The sequence below is a fragment of the Myxine glutinosa genome, chromosome 11, assembly GCF_964187855.1.
Source record: "Myxine glutinosa chromosome 11, kmMyxGlut1.1, whole genome shotgun sequence".
NCBI lineage: Eukaryota > Metazoa > Chordata > Myxini > Myxiniformes > Myxinidae > Myxine > Myxine glutinosa.
The window spans coordinates 114,199,958-114,220,146 of NC_136271.1; the positions used below are offsets into that span (position 1 = coordinate 114,199,958).

The following is a 20,189-nucleotide window of genomic DNA, read 5'->3' on the forward strand; positions in this document are numbered from 1 at the left end:
ACACAGTTGCAGTTTTAACAATATTGTGGGCACTTGAAAGGTGGAGGCTCTCGCACAGATGCGTAGTACTACAAGCACTGTCCATCGCAGTCACACAGTGATGTGCAGGGCAGATTTGCCCTGGAGCATTTACAGTTGCCTTTACAGGCCGACTTACAATGGCAGCTTGTAAGCTCTGAACATGCCTCCTGGATCAGTGGTATTGTGGTCCAAATTGGTGTCCAAGAAGTCCCTGTTTTCATCCAGCCCCAATCAGCTGGTGATGGAAGTTCTAGGTAGGGCACAAGTGCCTGACTCCATACGTGTCCAGCCTGAAAACATGCACGTTTTAGGTGTTGTTCGAAGGCGTCTGCCGTTGGGGGAATGTGATCAATTGTTCTTGCCTTCTTCGTGAACAAGTGTCGGCGCATGTCATTCACTGTCTTTATCTCGGTAGTCTGGTCATAGAGGATGGCAACATATCTTTCTAGACTCGGACTTCCTGTGGCCAAGGCCGGTGGCAATTTTATGGATGGCAAGGTAGCGGTAGCTTTTACCAGTGCCAATGGCAATCCAGAGTTCCTCCACACCGTGTGACTGGTAGGTAAAGTAGTGTGCTATTGCCAAGACCACAATATCAGAATCTACAGTTCGAATCAATTCCCGTTTTCTCCCCTTTTTCATGGCATCCAGGACATTTTTTTGGATTTTTTGAATTTTCTGAATTTTTGGGTGCGCCTCAGGAAAACAATTGTATAGGTCCATACTACATCTGTGCCAAATTTGTTGCTTTCCTGAAAAAATGAACGATGCTTCCTCTTAACTGCCTAACTATAAGAACTCTGCAGTACCATAAAAAATTGGGGATGCTAATTATAGAAACAAACCCAACAACAGCAGCGTTATCCTATGGCTTAACTATTCTACAGGGGGAGGCTTAATTTTTGTCAGCAGATGGTGCGCCAAGTTTAACGTCCAACCGGGATGGCACACACATTGATGAATCGCCCTGCTTTGTGACACACCAGGATGACAGTTTATAGCTGGGTTGGGATTCAAACCCAGGCCAGATAGCTTAGGGGCAAGTGTGCATACCTCTAGGTCTTGGCCATCCTACCTACTCTTACCACGTGGTACCAAAGGAAAAGAACTTCTTTCTTAAAATACATAGTTTTGTCGAAAAACAGTTGTTAGAGACTAACTGATCTGACCTTTTCTTAAAAGGAGATTCTGAATTGTGCGATTAAGTGGGTGTGACTGTTAAGGTTTTGTTCATCATGGTAAATGTGTGTATTTCAGTTATCACTCATTTTGTGGACTCATTTGCTTAGTGTCATGTTAACTTGATGTGATGGTGGACCTGGCAATGACGTCACGGTCTACATTTTTGCAGGGCTGCGGTACCTCAAAATTTGGCACGACACCACTGCATATCTCTTGTCTTGTACTATAATCAAATTCTGATCAAAAATGTTTTTTGTTAATTCAGTATAATCTATACTAATTAATCTTATTGAAATGCCCAATGAAAGCACATGATGGGTTAATGTGTCGTTTTTGTAGCTTGCAATCTGGGCCAGACGAGAGCTAGGTCTGCGCCAACCAACATGCTTGCTTCTGGCTCTGGCTGCTCACCTCCCATCCTGCCGCCCATACATGGCCCGCTATGGACCTGTAGCAATGTTGCTGCCCACTGATTGGACCGGGGTGCCACAAGTGTACCAGGTGGGACTGGCCCGCTCGTTTTGCGCCTGATAAAACCATAATGCTATGAGAGTGGGTGTATAATTTGCTTTTTTAAATGAATTTGAAAATGTTGACACACTATCCCTGAATTGTGCAGATCCTGTTTGAGAAAAATTTACCCGCTTGCCTTCGTCGAGCTCTCACACTCAAATTTGTTCAGTTTGATGAATACCAGTTGGGCAAGTACAATCGAAAACCGAGCAAAGCAAAGAAGCTGAAAATGAAGGCACTCCAAAAACAACAGGTAAAAATATATAATTTTGGTAGCCATTTATGTTTCAATGATTGAATTATTTATTGGATGAAATAATGAAGTCATCATGGCAACATTTATGTGGCTAATATTTTAGGGTAACAAAAAATGCGTAATATCTTTGGTAAAAAGCGAAATATAATACATTAAATGGTGATGTGAGGAACTCACCCTTTACTTATTACATTAATTCTTGAGAAAAATTGTTTTGATTTACGTCGAATTGATATTCATCACACTTTTGAAGAATGCATCCCCAATATAAACTGGCAGGGTTTGTACGGGTCATGGAGATCCTGAAATGTCCTGGAATTTACCAAAATGCATTTTCAGGCCTGGAAAGTCATGGAATTTTACTGATGGTCATGGAAAATCCTGGAAGTTGAGAGCGAGTGTGTTTTCTGTTATTTTCAGAATAAAACAAATGTATACCAACGAGTTACGTCCCTGAGAATCGTTCGCAAGCCTTTTGTTCCATACTCGGAATGCAATTTCCCATTGATACATCGCGAAACTGCAGCTCAGGACAGCTCCACCAATTTTCTCACGGAACGACACAAGCCGTTTCTCTTTCAGGAAAATGATCCGTCTCTCTGCTAAAGAGAGAAGCGTTGGCGTTGGCTTAGCGGCTAGGGTGCCAGCTTAGGATCCTAGGATCCTGGGTTCGAATCCCGGTCGATCACTGAATTAACGCCAGGGGGGTTGACGCAGCCTGTCATCCTTCCGAGGTCGGCTAATTGAGTACCAGTTCACTGGTAATTCCCTGTTTGTCGTAAAAGGCGACAAAAAGGGTTGGCGGCAGGAAGGGCATCCGGCCGTAAAACATTGCTTCAAACAGGGTACCGAAAAACAACAACAACCACGGTGCCCGAAAAAGGCCAACCCCCGCTAGCGGGGAAAAATGGCCTCTAAAGGTGTTTTTTTTTTTTTTTTTTTTTTTCTCTCTGCTAAAGAGCCCTCATCTGAGTCATCTGCCAATTTTCATCTGACTTAATTTTAACAGGGTTTGCATATTGGGTCATTGAAGCCTATTTTTTGAGGTCAAAAGGGCAAGGTCACAGTGACTGATTCCGGAAGTGCTCGTCTATGACCACTTTATTCATTCATTCTTTCAGTTGATCATTCATAACACTCGTTCACTCTATTTTCTCCCACATTTTGCATGCATTTTGTTTTTCCTCTGTAAAAGTGGAAACTTAAAAAAACTAAAAAGCTATGGATATTTTGTAAAATTGTTACTTTGGTCATTCTTTTGAACGCTTTTGCTAATATATATTTTTTCCAGTAAATTAGTCTTTTTTTAATAGATGCCCTGCATTTATGCATTCTTTCTTAGGAGAATAAGCAATTCACACTCAAGGATTTGATTTGCCAGCTTCACATTTCCAAGCCTACTTACCACGTCATGTGTCTCCTTGAGAAAAGGTATGCTTAAAGTCTGGGATGCCCTGAGGTCTGGTAGAAATGGTTACAGCTGGTCTATATAGAAAACCAATTAACCCTTTAAACACCCAAGGGACGCCTACGTCCCGAAACTTTAAAGTGGTCTATCTCCGATATTTTCACTGCAATTTTAGATTACTTTATGTATGCACATTAGCAATGTAGCTAACACTGGGTAAGAGCTGTTGTCGTTTCCATAACTTTTCTCTTTTTTTACTTGCAAAATCAAAGAATTTTGAAGTATATTGTTTTAGTTGGCCTTGTGTGTTGTCGGTCAAAAGGACGAAGCCTATTGATTTTGATGTCAAAGGTCATCTTGCGGTCAAATTCCTAAAATTGTCATTTTTCATCCAATTGACTTCAAAATTGAACAGCATTTGCATATTGAGTCACTACATTGGGAAACCAACTAATTTTGAATTCAAAAGGTCAACTCAAGGTCAAACTTCTGAAATATCATCCATTTTCATCCTATTAACCTGAAAGTTAAACAGCAACTGCAGAGGCCTCACTGAATTGGGAAACAGACTTTTTTTGAGGTCAAAAGGTCATCTCAATATCAAACTTCGAATATCATCAATTTTAATCTGAAAAATCATCAATTTTAATCCGATTGACCTGAGCTTTGATTTAATGTCGTCAATTTTAATCTTGATGAAATGGACAATTTGATGTATCCATGGCAAGTTTTTATTTTGGGGAGGGAATAGATTTTGCAAGTGTCATGCTCTGCATGACATCTTCTTGTTTCTTTGTTTGTTGATTAGAAAAACGTATGATTTTCATCGTGTGTACTCTTGAATTTCAATTCATATTCATGATTATTATAGCCAAACCAATAATACAATTGGACTTGTATCTTAAAATTACTTTGACGGTGCTTGTGGTCCTCAAAGGGTTAAGTGGTGTATTGTTGCTGGAAGTTGCTTTTTGTTTTTCAGATATCCGGCAGACCTGGAGGCTTTTCGGAGTTCTGGCTTACCAGGTCTTTTCCAGGCAGACCGAGCAAATTGTCGAATGCATCTTGCTGTGCCTCAGACTTGGGAAACCCAGCTTCCACTAAAAGGAAACAATGCGGCTGTGTGGGAACAACTAATCGGTACGAGGCAATTTGGAAGGGAATGGAAGAAGGTTAAGATGCTTTATCATGCACACATGATTAGTTGATACAAATGCCGATTGACTCTTGTTGTTGTTGCTTATTTTGTTGCATGAAATCGCAATGACAATTGTATTTTTCTTCAGATTTCCAGTTGTTAATTGTGATTTGCCAAACTTACTGAATTGATTTCACAGGGGATGTAGGTTTATATCCAGCTAAAGGCTTCATTCATTATTGAGGATTTTCGAAAAAAAAGTTTTGATTTTTTTTTAAATTCACCTAAGCCTGTAAATATGGTGTTGATGTCTACTTTATGTATACCTCACTGTCATTGGGGCATAATCACTTTGGGATTGATTGGTAGTGCCTTCGCTTGGTTTGTTTCAACCCAATTTTTTTACAATTATTTTTTGTTTGTTTCCACCTTTCTCCCCCTCCTGCTTTTGACCATGCAACAATTTTAGATGATGGCAAGCTACCTTTCATGGCAATGTTGCGAAATTTGCGGAACCTTTTGCTTGCTGGAATCAGCATCCAGCATCATGAAAAGATACTCGACAAACTGACCGACAAGGTGGGGATGACCGATTAGACTTTAGAGCAAAGTGTACCGTCGTATGAATTCGATGCTTAATTTTTTTGTAACTTTTCCTACAGAAAGCTGTTGTTAGTAGCCGACAGTTTCCTTTCCGCTTCTTTGCTGCCTTTGAGGTGCTTGAGGACTTGGAAAAGAATATTCCAAAAGCAGGTAGTTGTTATGGACTTCTCATGAGTCACCTTTGCTTTGAATTGGGTGAAATAACAAGCCGACTTGCTTGTTTTGGCATCAAAATAATTCCGAAATTAATTGCAAACAATATTATTTGGTTCTCAAAATCTTGCTTCCAAGTGCCGTTCTTGTTTTGATATAATGTGACAAAATAATCATCAGTTTTTACCTCCACCACCAAAGGTGGATTGAGGTTATGTTTTCACCCCTGTTTGTCTGTTTGTCTGTGAAAAGGATATTTCCCAAAATTGTGGAAGGATTTGGACGAAATTTGGTGGAGAGGTTTGGTCTGCAACAAGGAAGAAGTGGTTAGATTTTGGTGAAGATCCGAATCTGGATACAGGAATCTTTTAATTTTACAAGTGATTCTTCACCATTGAGGGTTGGCGTCAGGAAGGGCATCCGGCCATAAAAACATTGCCTCAAACAGGGAACCATGATTGTCATGGGGCCCGCAAGGCTAACCCCCGCTGTAGCGGGGAAAATGGCCTTAAAACGATCATTCATTCATTCATTCTTCACCATTGAGTTAATAGGGCCAAAAATGATATTTCAAAACGTTATGGCTGGATTATGACAAAACTTGGTGAATGAGTATATATATATATATTTTTTGGTGTAAACAAGACCGAGGCTCGTGTAGGAGCTCACTGCTCACAAAAAGACAAACTGACACATAAAACATATGATAAAGGGAGCGGGAAACAAGATGGAGAGCAGGGACATCAGGAGATCTGTGGGAGGGAGAGGGCTTGGGGGAAAGAGGTATGGGAAGGGGGAGGGGAGGAGTGGGAGAGGTAAAAAAAACACATGGACACTGCTCGGACTTCCAGGAAAGAAGTCGGTATTTCAAAAAAGTGGATCTGGGGTGAATTAACGGGGGTAGAGAAGATCAAGGTTTTGGATGGGGGAAGATAAGAGATGGTGGTGAACAGTTGTTTAAAAGACCTGGAGGGAGGAGTGGGACTGAAGAGAGTGAGAGAGTTTGTTCCTGAGGCGGGAGAAAAGAGGACTGAAAGAGTGAAGGTGAATAGAGTCTTGATTTTATCAGTTTCACCATAAGAGGGTTGCTGGCAGATCTTGTGCGGCCTGTAGGAATATTTGGGGGACAGAGCACAGAGAGAGTTGGGGGAGCAAGGTTGTAGATGAGTCGGTAGAAGACAGAAAGACCACCAACCTGCCTGCAGTGTGCAAGTGAAAGACCGTCAGAGTGAGCTTCATCGCGGGAGATTCCAATGACTGAAAGCTTTGGTTTCAACAGCGTGAAGTCGAGCTAGGTGTGAGGCAGGAGCACCGGCCCAGAGGGGAGAACAGTATTCCATTGAGCTGCGGATGAAAGCCTTGTATGTGGTGAGGAGCTCAGGTGTGCCAAGAAAGGACTTCGCACAATGGAGGATGCTCAGTCGGCGACTGGCTTTGGAGGCCAGCTTGGAAATGTGGTTTTCCCAGGAAAGATCATGGCAGATAGTGAGACCCAAAAGCTTGAGTGACAGAACTTCTTGGAGAGGATTGTTGAGAAAGTAGATGGGAGGGTTGTCCAGTCGGTCTTTTCGGAGAGACATTTTAAGAGTGTGAGATTTGTCAGGATTGAAAGACATGTTCCACTTGTTTGACCAGTCTTTGATTTTGTCCAGGTCTGCAGAGTGTGAGGAGGCTGCAGTCTGCCGATCTGAGGGATGAGGTATGGAGCGGCAGAGAGTGGAGTCATCAGCAAAGAGATAGAGAGTATTTTCCAGAGAGTCGGAGAGATCATTGATGAAGACCAGAAAAAGCACAGGGCCCAGAACACTGCCTTGAGGAACTCCAGCCTGAACAGGAAGGGGAGATGAGAGAGTCATTCGGGGCCACACGTTGACTACGACCAGAGAGGAAGTCTGCAAGCCATGTGTGGAGATTTCCATGGATACCATGGGACGAGAGTTATGTGAGCAGAGTGGGGTGCCAGACCGTATCAAAGGCACGTGATATGTCGAGGGAGACGGCTCTGATTTCATGTTTAGCATTAAGGACCTCCATCCATTGTTGAGACAACAGAAGCAGCATGTCCAGAGTAGAATGTCCAAGTCTGAATCCAAATTGATGATCCGAGATCAAGCCATTGGAGAAGAGGAAGGATTTGATGTCAGAAGCGATGATGGATTCCATGACCTTGCTGATTATTGGGAGCACGCTGATTGGTTTGTCGTTGCAAGGATCTGTTTTTGCACTTTTTTGTGTAAAGCGGTAATGTTTGCTGATTTCCAAGATGCTGGCAGATGACCTTGAGCAAAAGAGAGGGTGAAGAGAACAGAGAGAGGGTGAGAAAGAGCGACAGAGCAGGATTTTAGGACCAGTGGGCTGATGCCGTCTGGTACAGTTGCAGAATTAGAGTCGAGGTTTGACAAAAACGTCTCCACCTTGTCAGGAGAGAAGGACAGAGTCCAGGAACACCTGGGTATGACTGGGTACTGGGTACGACAGGTTGGGTGACGAGAACAAGCTGATTTGATTTTTGTTCTGGTCCGAATCCAGAGCCAGCCTGTCAGTGGGATACAAAACGTAAACTGTTCAGTCTGGCAGAGGTGCACTCTCTACCAATTACTGTTCTAATTCTCTCTTGTTCTGGACTTCTCTGTTCTAGCTTTTGTGAGCCTCAACTTTTTATACAAAAAAGCAACTTGCTTTAATTGGGAGATTATTTTTGGGGGGACAGGGCCTTCTCCATCGCTGCTCCCACCCTCTGGAACTCACTACCTCACACCATCAGAGACTCCTCCTCACTCACCACATTCAAAACATCACTAAAGACCCACCTGTTCAACGCTGCATTCAACATTCAACCCACAGCATTTAACCCCTGACTATCTCTTCTCCTTCTCCCTCCTTTTGCTTTAAATATTTCCCTATTGATTCTTGTCTTGTCTTTTTGATTCTTGTCTTATATATATGCCGTATATCGCTGCTGTTTGTTTTCTTGATTCTTGTCTTTTTGCAATTGTTGTTTTCATGTATTGTTATGCATTATGTTTTCCACTCTGTCAAAGCGCCTTTGGGCTTCTGGAAAAGCGCTATACAAAATAAATGAATTATTATTATTATTATTATTTTCTTGCCATTTATTGCGCATTTTGAATCGGAAGATTTATCCCAGCTCAAAACTGTTGTATCTATTTGCAAGCCCTAACCTTTGAATTGATGCTGTGATAGAGGGAATTTGTGTAAATGTTCCGATAAAGCAAATATTTACTTTGCATACATTTTTTATTATCGAAATACTTGCTTGATGTTGTTTTTGAGCAACGTCTATTTTGATTGTTTCAAATTATAAACTGCACATAGTTTAAGCTCATGACTGTTTGGCTTGAATTACCTTTTTCTTTTCATATTTGTCAGTCCCTCCATTGCTCAGCGTGCGTCACCAAATGCGGGGCATGTCATATGAAGATGAAATACGTATTCGACTCCAGCACCGCCTTAAGATACTGCGGAAGCTAAGGTAAGTGTAGTCGGTAGTATCTAAAGCTCGTAGTTTTTATTATTATGTTTGTATACAAAGTCAAAACTTGTGAAAGAGTTAGAACACAGAAAGGACCAATTTGTAACATGACAAAAAGAACATCAGAAAGAGGAGGGAACCACAATAACAGCTGGTTTGAAGAACAAAATGGAGATTCGGACAAATAGGAAAGAAAGTATGGATGGTTGGGGAGGATGCATGTTTTGTACAAGATACAGAAGCAAACTCTGCAGAAAGGGGGCAAAAAAACCTGGAAATTTGGAAGGAGGTGGGTTTGGGGGTGGGCGTTTTAATTGGTGAGTAGAAATCCTCATGGTTTTGGGGATGATCTGAGATGGTGATGAACAGGTGTCTTGAAGACCTTGAGAGAAGAATGAGATTGAAGAGAGTGTGGAAGTTGATTGCACAGGTGGGGGGAAAAAAGTGCAACTAATGAGTGGAGGTGAGCAATGATCCTAGATTTAGGTAGTTTCATGAGAAGGGGGTTGATGGTGGACCGTGTGTACCCTGCAGGGACCCGGGGATGGGTAGGGAGTGGAAAACAGCACAAAACAGCAGAGGGTGCAATACCAGAAAGGAGGTGGTAGAAGACCAAGGTCTTCAATGTGGGAGATTCCAATAATATTGAAGGCCTTTGTTTCCCTGATGTCAAGCTGATGGCAGGAGAGCTAGCCCCGAGGGGAGAGCAGTACTCCAAGCTGTGGAAGAAGGCCATGTAGGTGGATAGGAGTTCAGGTGTGCGAAGGAAGGACTTTGTACGATGGAGAATGCCCAGTCAGTGACTGACTTTGGAGGCCAACTTTGAAATGTGATTTGTCCAAGAAAGATCATGGTTGCTGCTCGTGAGACCCAAGATTATGAGTGTATATGAACTTCCTCAAGAAGTTTGTTAGGAAAGTATGCATGGGAGGGTCTTCCTGGATGTACCTTTTGGAGAGATATAAATAGAGATAGAGATTTGTCACAATTGAAAGACGTATTCCAAGTGTTTGACCAGCTTGTGATTTTATCAAGGTCTGAAGAGGGAAGAGGCTGCAGCCTGTTTGTCTGAAGGATGAGGGATGTCACAGCAGAGGTTGGAGTCATCAGTAAATAGATAAAGGGGATTTTCCAGAGAGTCAAAGAGACAGAGAGATTGTTGATGAAGATGAGGAATAGTACAGGGCCCAGAACACTGCCTTTGGGCACTCCAGCTTTGACATAGAGGAGATGAAAGGATTCTGTTAAGCGATATGAGAGTGGAGAAAGTCAGTAAGCAATGAGTGGATTGGATGCCATAGGCAGAGAGTGTGGAGAGTAATGCAGGTTGCCAGACTGCATGGAAAGCCTGAGATATGTCTGGAGAAATGGCCCTGATCTATTTTCTGACATTAAAGGACCTCTATTCATTATTTGGAGAGTATAAACAGCATGTCCAAAGTGCAGTGACCTGGTCTGAATCCAAATTGGTGATCTGAGATGAGGCCATTAGAGAAAAGGAAAGACATATCAACTATGAACATTGGAATCCATGACTTTGCTGATGACCTTGAAAAAGATAATATAATAGGTCTTAATTAAGGGGATTCGTTTTTGCACCATTTTATATGATGCAGTGATATTGGCTGACTTCAAAGCATATGGAGTATGACTTAAGGCAAATGATAGAGTGAAAAGGGCAGATGAGATTTTTAGGACTAGCAGCAGAGCAGATTTTTAGGACACGCAAGCTGATGCCGTCCGGTCCAGTTGCAGAATCAGAGTCAACGGTTGCCAGAAATTTCTCCCCATTCTCATGTGCAAAAGACAGTCCAAGAGGAGTTGGGTTCAACTGGGAAGGGTGGTTACAGAGAGAGCAAGTTGTTGGGGACGCAAGATCTTGAAGCAAACACAAAATTGAGGCACTGGTCCTTCTCATGAGCTGTCATGATGAGTTGGCTGTCATGCCATTTGAGGAGAAGGAGGGGATGGAAGTGGAGCATCCTCTAGAGACAGACTTAACAAGGTGCCACCAGGTTTTAGAAGAGGGAGACAAGATTGTAGACGGATTCGGACAAAACCTGGTGGTGGATGAGTTTGGTAGGTGACGATAACAAGCTGATTAGATTATGGTTGAGGTATGGATGCAGAAGCAGCTTATCAGTGGGCTACAAAATGTAAGCCTGGAGGAGGCATGCATTCTACTTGGTGCTATTGTAGTTATTTATTTATTTATTTATTGTATTCTCTTTGGGTTTGGATTTAAGGGTCCACGAACACCATCATCTCCACCACTACCACCATCACCAACAACAACACAAAAACCTAATTTGCCCATTTTTCAACCATAGTTGCTGCACAGACATTGCCAGCTGGATCCAACGTTACCGCTCTGCACTGGATACTGCCTTGAAGATTGCGACAACCTACAACATCCCCCGACTGCCTGGAACCACTATAATTTTGTGCAACTTTTCTCGGGAGATGTCCTTCTGTTCTAGAGGAAGTGGTCTCGGCAAGTCACGCCGTATTATTGATGTGGCAGCGCTAATAGGTCTCATGATCAAGTTCTGCAGTGAGCAAGCACATCTGTTCCTCTATGGTGCGAAGCGTTGCTGTGAAGTTCAGTTAGAGACCGGCACTGTGCTGGAGAACATGAAGCGACTGTTGGAGAAGCAGGTACAAATGTGTATTCTCAAACTTTGTAATGGTTGTAAAAGTACTTGATTGCTGTGTTTCCATGGGACACTAATGTCGTGGCATTATTAGTCCCATACCAGTTTCCCCAAAGGGGACTATATGTTTGCTGTGTGTCTGTCTTTGTCTGTCTGACCTGTGGTTTTCTATGCTTTTTCCCCCCATACCCTTTAACTTATTGAACTGAAACTTGGTACATGGCCTTATGATGATAAGTTACAGAAACTGCAACATATTCGGTAGCTTTGCATAGCTAAAACGATTTGTCCTACTGTATGTGGCTCACAATTGCTGAGTGCTTGGACCAAGAACATTCATTGGGAGCAGTAGGAGACATGAATTGCAAAGAAATTTTCCCTCCTGTTATGTTTGTTCCTCCTGGTTATATGTGCAATATTTTGTGTGTAAATTTGGTTTTTCCTTCCAATCTTGAGTAACAAGGATTGAATAACAGTGCGCCGATCTTTATTGTTGGAGTAGACAGACCCTTGTCGGGTTTTGGCATATCATGGCAAAAACAAAAATTGCTGCAACTGGTGTTGCAAAACCCAGCTCTTTAGTCAATCTTAGGCAGAGTGAATTTGTTATTATAAAAAAATATTTTGGTCAAGCATTTTTATGTTGAGAGAGTAGGAATAGTTAGTTTTAGTGTTAAAAGTAGAAATAAAAGCTTGGAAGTGTAAGGTAGAGGTTTTTGCATTCGTGTCTCAGCTGTCTAGTCTGGGTTTGAATCTTGGCCTATCTATAAAATGTCACCCTGGTATTTCGCAGGCATGATGTCCTGTGTAACACCGGCCTACTTTTATGGTCTGGGGACAGTGGCTCTGACAGAGACAACAACAGAGGCTGCGGGTTTGCGAGACCAACTGGGTCAAGGGGGATTGTGGGATTGAAGATGGTGGTCAGAAGAATGGATGAACTGAGGGAGGAGATTGGTGTGCAGATGAGCTTGACGGGGAGATTGGTGAAATGCCGGCTGAGATGGGCTGGACATTTGGTGGGGATGGAGGAAGAGAATGGCAAAAAGAACGCATAGGTTAAGGGAACAAGGTAGCATTAAAAGAGGTAGACCGCGGTTCAGTTGAGATGGGAGGATTGTGTGAGGAGGAATACATGTAAAGTGGGGGAGGTTGGAGGGTGGAGAGAGTTGGCTGAGGATGAGGACGGAGGTGAGTGGAGGAGTATCGTGGTCAAGGCAGGGCAGGGCAGGAGCTTGGTGCCATCGGACGTCACCCCTTATAAAGGGAATATGACAACAACAACAGCTGGCTAATGCACACCCTTGCTATGTATTGCACGTTGTGTTTCATTTGGTTACCCTTCACAGTGATGGATAATAGGCTATCTTGCATCACATTGGGAGGAAAATTAGACTTTGTTTCAACATGATGAATTTTATGGGTTTGCTACTGGTGTGTGCATATCCACATGAATATTTAATTACTTTTTTTTACGGCGTAGCCCATAGGGCAAAGCCGTCTAGAACAGTGTTTGTCCGTCAGTATGTATGTATGTCCCCTCAAACGTATACCAATCAGAGCTGAGGATTTGGTCACATGACAGGGTGATGTCATTATGGCATTTAACGGCTGACTCCACACTCAGCCATTTTGATTCCAATGCCGTTCAGGCCGAACATATCGTCGAACCTGTCATGTATCACAATCGCCATGCTCTACCTTTACGTTTTTCATTCAGTGTGAAATACAAACAAACCGATTTTTTTTTTTTTTTTTTTTTTTTTTTTTTTTTTTTTGTATACAAGATCGAGGCTCGTGAGAGAGCGAACATTAATCACACAGAAAGACAAACAGACACATAAAACAAATAACATCGGGAGCGGTAGACAAGATGGGGAGAGAGGGGGAAGGACACAAACACAACATTTGAGAGCAGGGACCGAGAGACATGGAGACATCGAGAGATCTGTGGGAGGGAGAGGGCTTTGGGGGGGAGGCATGTGAAGGGGGGGAGGCATGTGAAGGGGGGGGGGGGTGGGAGAGGTATAAACATATGGACACTGCCGGGATTTCCAGGAAATAAGTTGGAATTTCAAACAAGGTGGATCTGGGGTGAATTAGTGGGGGTAGAAAAGATCAAGGTTATGGATGGGGGAAGATAAGAGATGGTGGTGAACAGCTGTTTTAAAGACCTGGAGGGAGGAGAGGGATTGAAGGGAGTGTGGGAGTTTGTTCCACAGGCGGGAGAAAAGAGGAATGAAAGAGTGAAGGTGAGCAGAGAGCCGAGATTTCGGCAGTTTAACCATCAGAGGGTTGCTGGCAGATCTTGTGCGACCTGTAGGAATATTTGGGGGACAGAGCACAGAGAGAGCTGGGGGAGCAAGGCCGGAGAGGAGTCGGTAGAAGACAGAAAGACCACCTGCCTGCGGTGAGTGAGTGAAAGGCCCTCAGAGATAGCTTCATCGCGGGAGATTCCAATGATTTTGAAAGCTTTGGATTCAACAGCGTGAAGCCGAGCCAGGTGTGAGGCAGGAGCACCAGCCCATAGGGGAGAACAGTATTCCATTGAGCTGCGGATGAAAGCCTTGTAAGTGGTGAGGAGCTCAGGTGTGCCGAGGAAGGACTTCGCACGACGGAGGATGCCCAGTCGGCGACTGGCTTTGGAGGCCAGCTTGGAAATGTGGTTTTCCCAAGAAAGATCATGGCAGATAGTGAGACCCAAAAGCTTGAGTGACAGAACTTCTTGGAGAGGATTGTTGAGAAAGTAGATGGGAGGGTTGTCCAGTCGATCTTTTCGGAGAGACATAGTAAGAGAGTGAGATTTGGCAGGATTGAAAGACATGTTCCACTTGTTTGACCAGTCTGTGATTTTGTCCAGGTCTTCAGAGAGTGAGGAGGCTGCAGACTGCCGATCTGAGGGAAGAGGAATGGAGCGGCAGAGAGTGGAGTCATCAGCAAAGAGATAGAGAGGATTTTCCAGAGAGTCAGAGAGATCATTGATAAAGACCAGAAAAAGCACAGGGCCCAGCACACTTCCTTGGGGAACTCCAGCCTGAACAGGAAGGGGAGATGAGAGAAATCCATTCAGGGCCACACGTTGACTACGACCAGAGAGGAAGTCCGCAAGCCATGCATGGAGATTTCCATGGATACCATAGGAGGAGAGTTTGGTGAGCAGAGCTGGGTGCCAGACCGTATCGAAGGCCCTTGATATGTCAAGGGAGACAGCTCTGATTTCCTGTTTGGCATTGAGGACCTCCATCCATTGTTGAGACAGCAGAAGCAGCATGTCCAGAGTAGAGTGACCTGGTCTGAAACCAAATTGATGATCAGAGATCATGCCATTGGAGAAGAGGAAAGATTTCATATCCGAAGCAATGATGGATTCCATGACTTTGCTGATAATTGGGAGCAGGCTGATTGGTCTGTAGTTGCAAGGATCTGTTTTTGCACCTTTTTTGTGTAAAGCGGTAATGTTAGCTGATTTCCAGGATGCTGGCAGATGACCTTGAGCAAAAGATAGGGTGAAAAGAACAGAGAGAGGGTGAGATAGAGCGGCAGAGCAGGATTTTAAGACCCGTGGGCTGATGCCGTCTGGTCCAGTTGCAGAATCAGAGTCGAGGTTTAACGATTGTTAAAATGATCATCAAATATGGAAAGCATAGACGTTATGCATAGATGTCATTATGGCGTACGACGACTGACTCCACCGGCCGACATTTTATTTTTAATTTATACGCCATACATGCTGAAGAGGTCGTCAAAGCGGTCGAACCTGTCATGGGTTTTTACTGTCATGTGCTGTATGTTGCAGCTAGTAGAGTACTACGACTACGCCGCTGTTAGATTCTCGGTGTTTTTAGTTGCCTTTAATAGCTACCCTGAAATTTGTTAATTGTATAAGTTACTTGTGCACATGTTACCTTTCTTCAAAGCAAACAAGTTCTTATTTCTAAGATGGATGTTTTCAACCTTATTGGAGTCAAAAATCAACTTTATTTTGAGAATGTGTAACTGTTTTGAGCATATCAAGAAGTACAAAATGACAAACGGTCATAATAAATCCACCACGAGCAGTTGATCGGTACGCTCAGTGAAAAACACTTAAATCTCCTTCCACTTTTGTGCTGCCTGTGTAATGCATCCTGCGTTTTTTTGCAGGACCTCGATTTTGGGGATACCGCTGTTTTCCCAAGTGATGTTCTTTGGCATCTAATTTTTCGGAAGCAAAAGGTGAGTTTAATTTTGGTTTTCAGGTGTAGGAAAAATCTGTCACATGAATTTTTGAAAATGGGGATCTCCAGAGGAGTTGTGATTGTCTTTGTAACGGAATGTTAAAGCATGGCATTTTGGGAAAAAATCGTTAATTTTTCGATGTATCCAAAGAGGATTGCAAGCGAGAAAAGTGTAGATTATGTGGTAAATGTCGGTTGTTGTTGATTACGATAATTGTCCATAATGTACTGGCCCAGGTGGAGCGCCTGGTTGTACTCACTCGGCATGATCGTAATCCTGAGGTTTTGCGCCTGGTGGCCCAATACCGTCGTCTGGTGTATCCAGGTCTACTTCTGGTCTATTCCAACCTAGTTGAGTCGTACCGGTAAGCTATCGTACTCCAGCCAACATATGGTGCAAGTTGGTTATCACCAAACTGCAGAACAAACGCTCAACATTTTGTATGATAATGTTGATGTATGCAAAGTGATGTGCAGGCTTCGAGGTACACTCAAGGTTGTATTGGTGATACTCCAGCTGTATTCATTTCCATCATGAATAAAGGACTGTCCAATTGATGTGATGTGTAACAAGAAGAAAAAGACACAAAACGTCTTAACTCCCGCCTTGGTTTTAGTAATTTTGCTGTACGGAGTTGAAGGCTGTCAGTTGGCCATCTTTGGTCTGGTCACAAAACAAAATCTTCTGTATATGTATACTCTCATGTATTGCCTTTGTGCCAGAAAATCGGTCCATACATGTCGATAAATCGATGGGGACACGTTTGAGTAACCAAATGGCCGCCAGTCAGCCATCTTGGATCTGATCTCAAAAAACAAGACCGAAAATCTAACAACGGCGTAGGCGGGCTTGTTCGATACTTTAGTAAGAGGATAGTATGACCTGGGTGGGGATAACAGCAAATAATGCAAGTAGTATTATTTTTTTGCATTGAGACACTGGTTTATTCTATGTTTAGAGTCAACAATGAACCAACCATACACCACTTCAATCTAGAAACTTTGCAATAACGACAAGTGGATTGCAGTGTTACAATTATATTTACTATATTATTCGTATTAATGTTATTATTATTATTATTATTATTATTACGAAATACCCTGCTTGTACTGTTTGAGTACCAGTTCACTGGTAAATCCCCGTTTGTCGTAAAAAGGCGACAAACAGGGTTGGCGGCAGGAAGGGCATCTGGCCGTAAAACATTGCTTCAAAAAGGGGACCAACAAAAACAACAACAACCACGGTGACCGAAAAAGGCCAACCCCCGCTTTGCGGGGGAAAATGGCCTCTAAAGGTGGTTTTTTAAAATTTTATTTTATTACGAAAACAATACTACTGTATTATAATAATAATATTAATATAATAATAATCTGTTTATTCCAAAAAGACTTTCTGACCCATAGGCTGAATTACAGTCAATTTACAAATACTACATTTTGATTACAATAATAATAATATATGATGCAAGTTGTAAAATGCATAAACCAATATAAAGTTATTTCAACACAAAAAGGCCAGAAGGAAAATATAAAAGGCAATATAAAGTATTGCAATTTAATATATCAAAATAATGAAGTAGTTCAAAACAATCAATTGTGGTCGAGTAGATCCGGAGTTGTGCACAACAAAGTAGCGAGAAAGAAGAAATAAAGAAAGCTGTACCAGGCCTCCCCATTAAGTTTAACCAGACCGAATAAGCCATGGAGGCTGCGACATTGACTGTCTCCCCAACCTCCATCCCACAACTTTGGCGATATCCTCAGCGTTTGCGCAGAAAAACATGGAAGGCTAACCCTCGCCCTAGCATGGAAAATGGCCTTAAAATGCCTGTTGTGTGTGTGTTGTGCAGAAAAACACGGAGAAGTCCCATGCACAAGCAGCGGAGAACACCAAGGTCCACGTGCAGACTAAGCAGCGGGCCGAGGGGTGGATTGGGGCAGGAACGAGCTAGGTGGTGGGCCTGATGGCGAGAAGATCAAGTCATGAGCAGAGGGAGAGCAGCCGTGGCAGGAAGAGAGTGCCCATCTGTGATGCCAAGGCAGATCCAAAACGTCGCCCACAACACCAAGGAGAAGCATGCAACGGAGAGTCGGGTGTGCAACACAGCCAGGGGTTCAGCCAGGGGCACAGCCAGGGGTCGAATCCGTCGAAATCCAGGGCAGTTCGCGTCTGGGCTGCTAGGTAAGGATGGCACGGGCATGAAGGAAAAATGCAGAGCCCAGAATATGGCACCACTCACGACTCGCAAGTTCTCAGGCATTCTTCCATTGTGATCCTTGTTCAAAACCCCACAGATGAAACCCACCGCCATAAATCTCCTGCCACTGCAAGAGCGGACCGAAAGGTCATGAACCCGGACATCACAAAAACAGCCAAATCCACGAACAGGGGCACCACAGTCCATGCATGGGGGGGGGGGGGGGGGGGGGGGGAACGGTGCACCTCCCCTGCATCGAGACCATCAGAGGGTCGGTCACTGCAGAACCACGTATGCCTCAGAGGCAGAACCCCAGCACAGAACCGTGCGATACAAGGAGCTCAAGGTGTCTGGACAGTCATTATGAATCCACATTGAAGCATTGGAAATCCCTCGTTGGTTAAATTTAAATATGAATTAAAATAAAAACAAAACTGCACAACTGAAGGACTCTTTTCACCACGAGACACAGGCACGATACCGGCTAATCCCTGTATTAGTTTATTCTATGTTTTGAGTCAACAATGAACCAACCTTACGCCGCTTCAATCTAGAAACTTGTGCAATAACGACAAAGGGATTGCAGTGTTACGATTATATTCACTATATTATTAGTATTAACCCTATTATTATTATGACGAAAACAATACTACTGTATTTATAAACCTGGGCTAATTGATCCGAAGCGGCCTGTAGCTGAGTCATGAAGGTATGAAGCCTAAGGCCTATAAGTACTGTGTCATCGTTAGACCCGTAACGCTTATGCTTTTGATATTTGATGGTCATTTTAACAATCGATTTGTTTGTGTTTTGTGCTGAATGGAGAACGTTAAGGTAGAGTATGGTGATTGTGATATATGACAGGTTCGACGATATGTTCGGCCGAAACGAAATTGGAATCAAAATGGCGGCATGCGAGTCAGCCGCCCGAACACCGTAATGACATCAGACGTAATCACATCACCCTACCACCGTAATGACATCAGACAATCACATCACCCTGTCATGTGACCATGTCCTCAGCTCTGATTGGTATACGTTTGAGGGGACAGACAGACAGACAGACAGACAGACAGACAGACAGACAGACATACATACATACATACATACATACATACATACATACATACATACATACTTACGGACGGACAAACACTGTTATTGACGGCTTTGCCCTATGGCTATGGGCTACGCCGTAAAAATGACGTGCATATGTTATCCATCATTCATTATCTGTGTGCCGAATTTGAACAAGATCGGTAAATGCATGTCCGAGGAATGGTTGAGGACGTGGTCAATATTGGGTTTTTTTATAACTAAAATGGCTGCCAGTCTGCCAGTCTGCCAGTCGGCCATCTGTGTTCGCATAGCGAAACAAAATGATGTGCACATGTATACTGGCTTTGTGCCAAGTATGAACAAAATCGGTCCATGAATCTCCGATATATGGTTGCAGACGTAAGGACGGATGGACCAGACCAAATCCATAAGCCGTCGTTTCGGACTGAGTCCCACGGGGGCTAATAGAGTTTTCCTTTTCCCACCCATGCTACATACATCACAAAGGGAAGTAGTATTTGTCCAATGGCTTCTTGCAGAGGTTGTACTGTACGTGTTTGGTTAGCTATTCGATTATATGAAATAAGAATCGGTTGCAGTGAGATTTGATGGTTTCAATGAGCTACATTTTATGATCTATATCTGTCCTGAACTGTCAATTGATTAACAGCCTTCTTTTTTTGCCTCCGCCAATAAAGGTGGGCGGAGGTTATTTTAATCCTTGTTTTTTTTTTTTTTTTTTTTTTTTTTTTTTGTCTGTCTGCTTGTGAACAGGACATCTCAGTTGTGGATGGAATCGGACCAAACTTGGACAGTTTGGGTGTATGCCAAGGAAAAATTGATTCGATTTTGGTGAAGATCCGAATCTGGATCCAGATACGATGTATAATTTAAAAAAAAAATTATTTTAAGTGATTCTTCACCACTGAGATGGGGCCAATATGATATATAGCATGATATTTCAAAAGGTTGTGGACGACATGTGACAAAAGTCGGTGAATGAGTTGGTTAGGTGATAAGAACAAGCCGATTCAATTTTGGTTCAGGTCCGAATCCATATCCGGCCTATCTGGAATACAAACCATAAACTGTTCAGCCTGTTGGATGTTTTTGCTCTACCGAGTGCCGTTTTAGTTTGATAAATGTTTGAGTGTTGTGAAGCAGCTGGCTCATTATCAAGTTTTATTTACTTTGCCGGTGCAGGAAACCACTCAAAAACGATTCCAATGACATCCACCTGCATGGCTACAGCGAGCAGATATTCAGGTCTGATTTGTGCATCACATGACCTGAA

General features: G+C 43.1%; 1 protein-coding gene across 2 annotated transcripts in view; it reads left to right on the forward strand.

Moving 5' to 3' along the window:
• Nucleotides 1-20,189, forward strand: part of TEP1 (telomerase associated protein 1) — a 154,481-nt gene that overhangs the window by 52,728 nt on the left and 81,564 nt on the right. For both annotated transcript variants that reach the window (XM_068131228.2, XM_068131229.2), the window contains exons 5-15: nt 1,543-1,704; nt 1,823-1,969; nt 3,315-3,403; nt 4,363-4,520; nt 4,988-5,097; nt 5,181-5,271; nt 8,665-8,767; nt 11,098-11,425; nt 15,565-15,636; nt 15,876-16,003; nt 20,099-20,161. In XM_068131228.2, the coding sequence (XP_067987329.2) occupies nt 1,543-1,704; nt 1,823-1,969; nt 3,315-3,403; nt 4,363-4,520; nt 4,988-5,097; nt 5,181-5,271; nt 8,665-8,767; nt 11,098-11,425; nt 15,565-15,636; nt 15,876-16,003; nt 20,099-20,161 (1,451 nt within the window). The remainder of the gene's footprint in view (nt 1-1,542; nt 1,705-1,822; nt 1,970-3,314; nt 3,404-4,362; nt 4,521-4,987; nt 5,098-5,180; nt 5,272-8,664; nt 8,768-11,097; nt 11,426-15,564; nt 15,637-15,875; nt 16,004-20,098; nt 20,162-20,189) is intronic.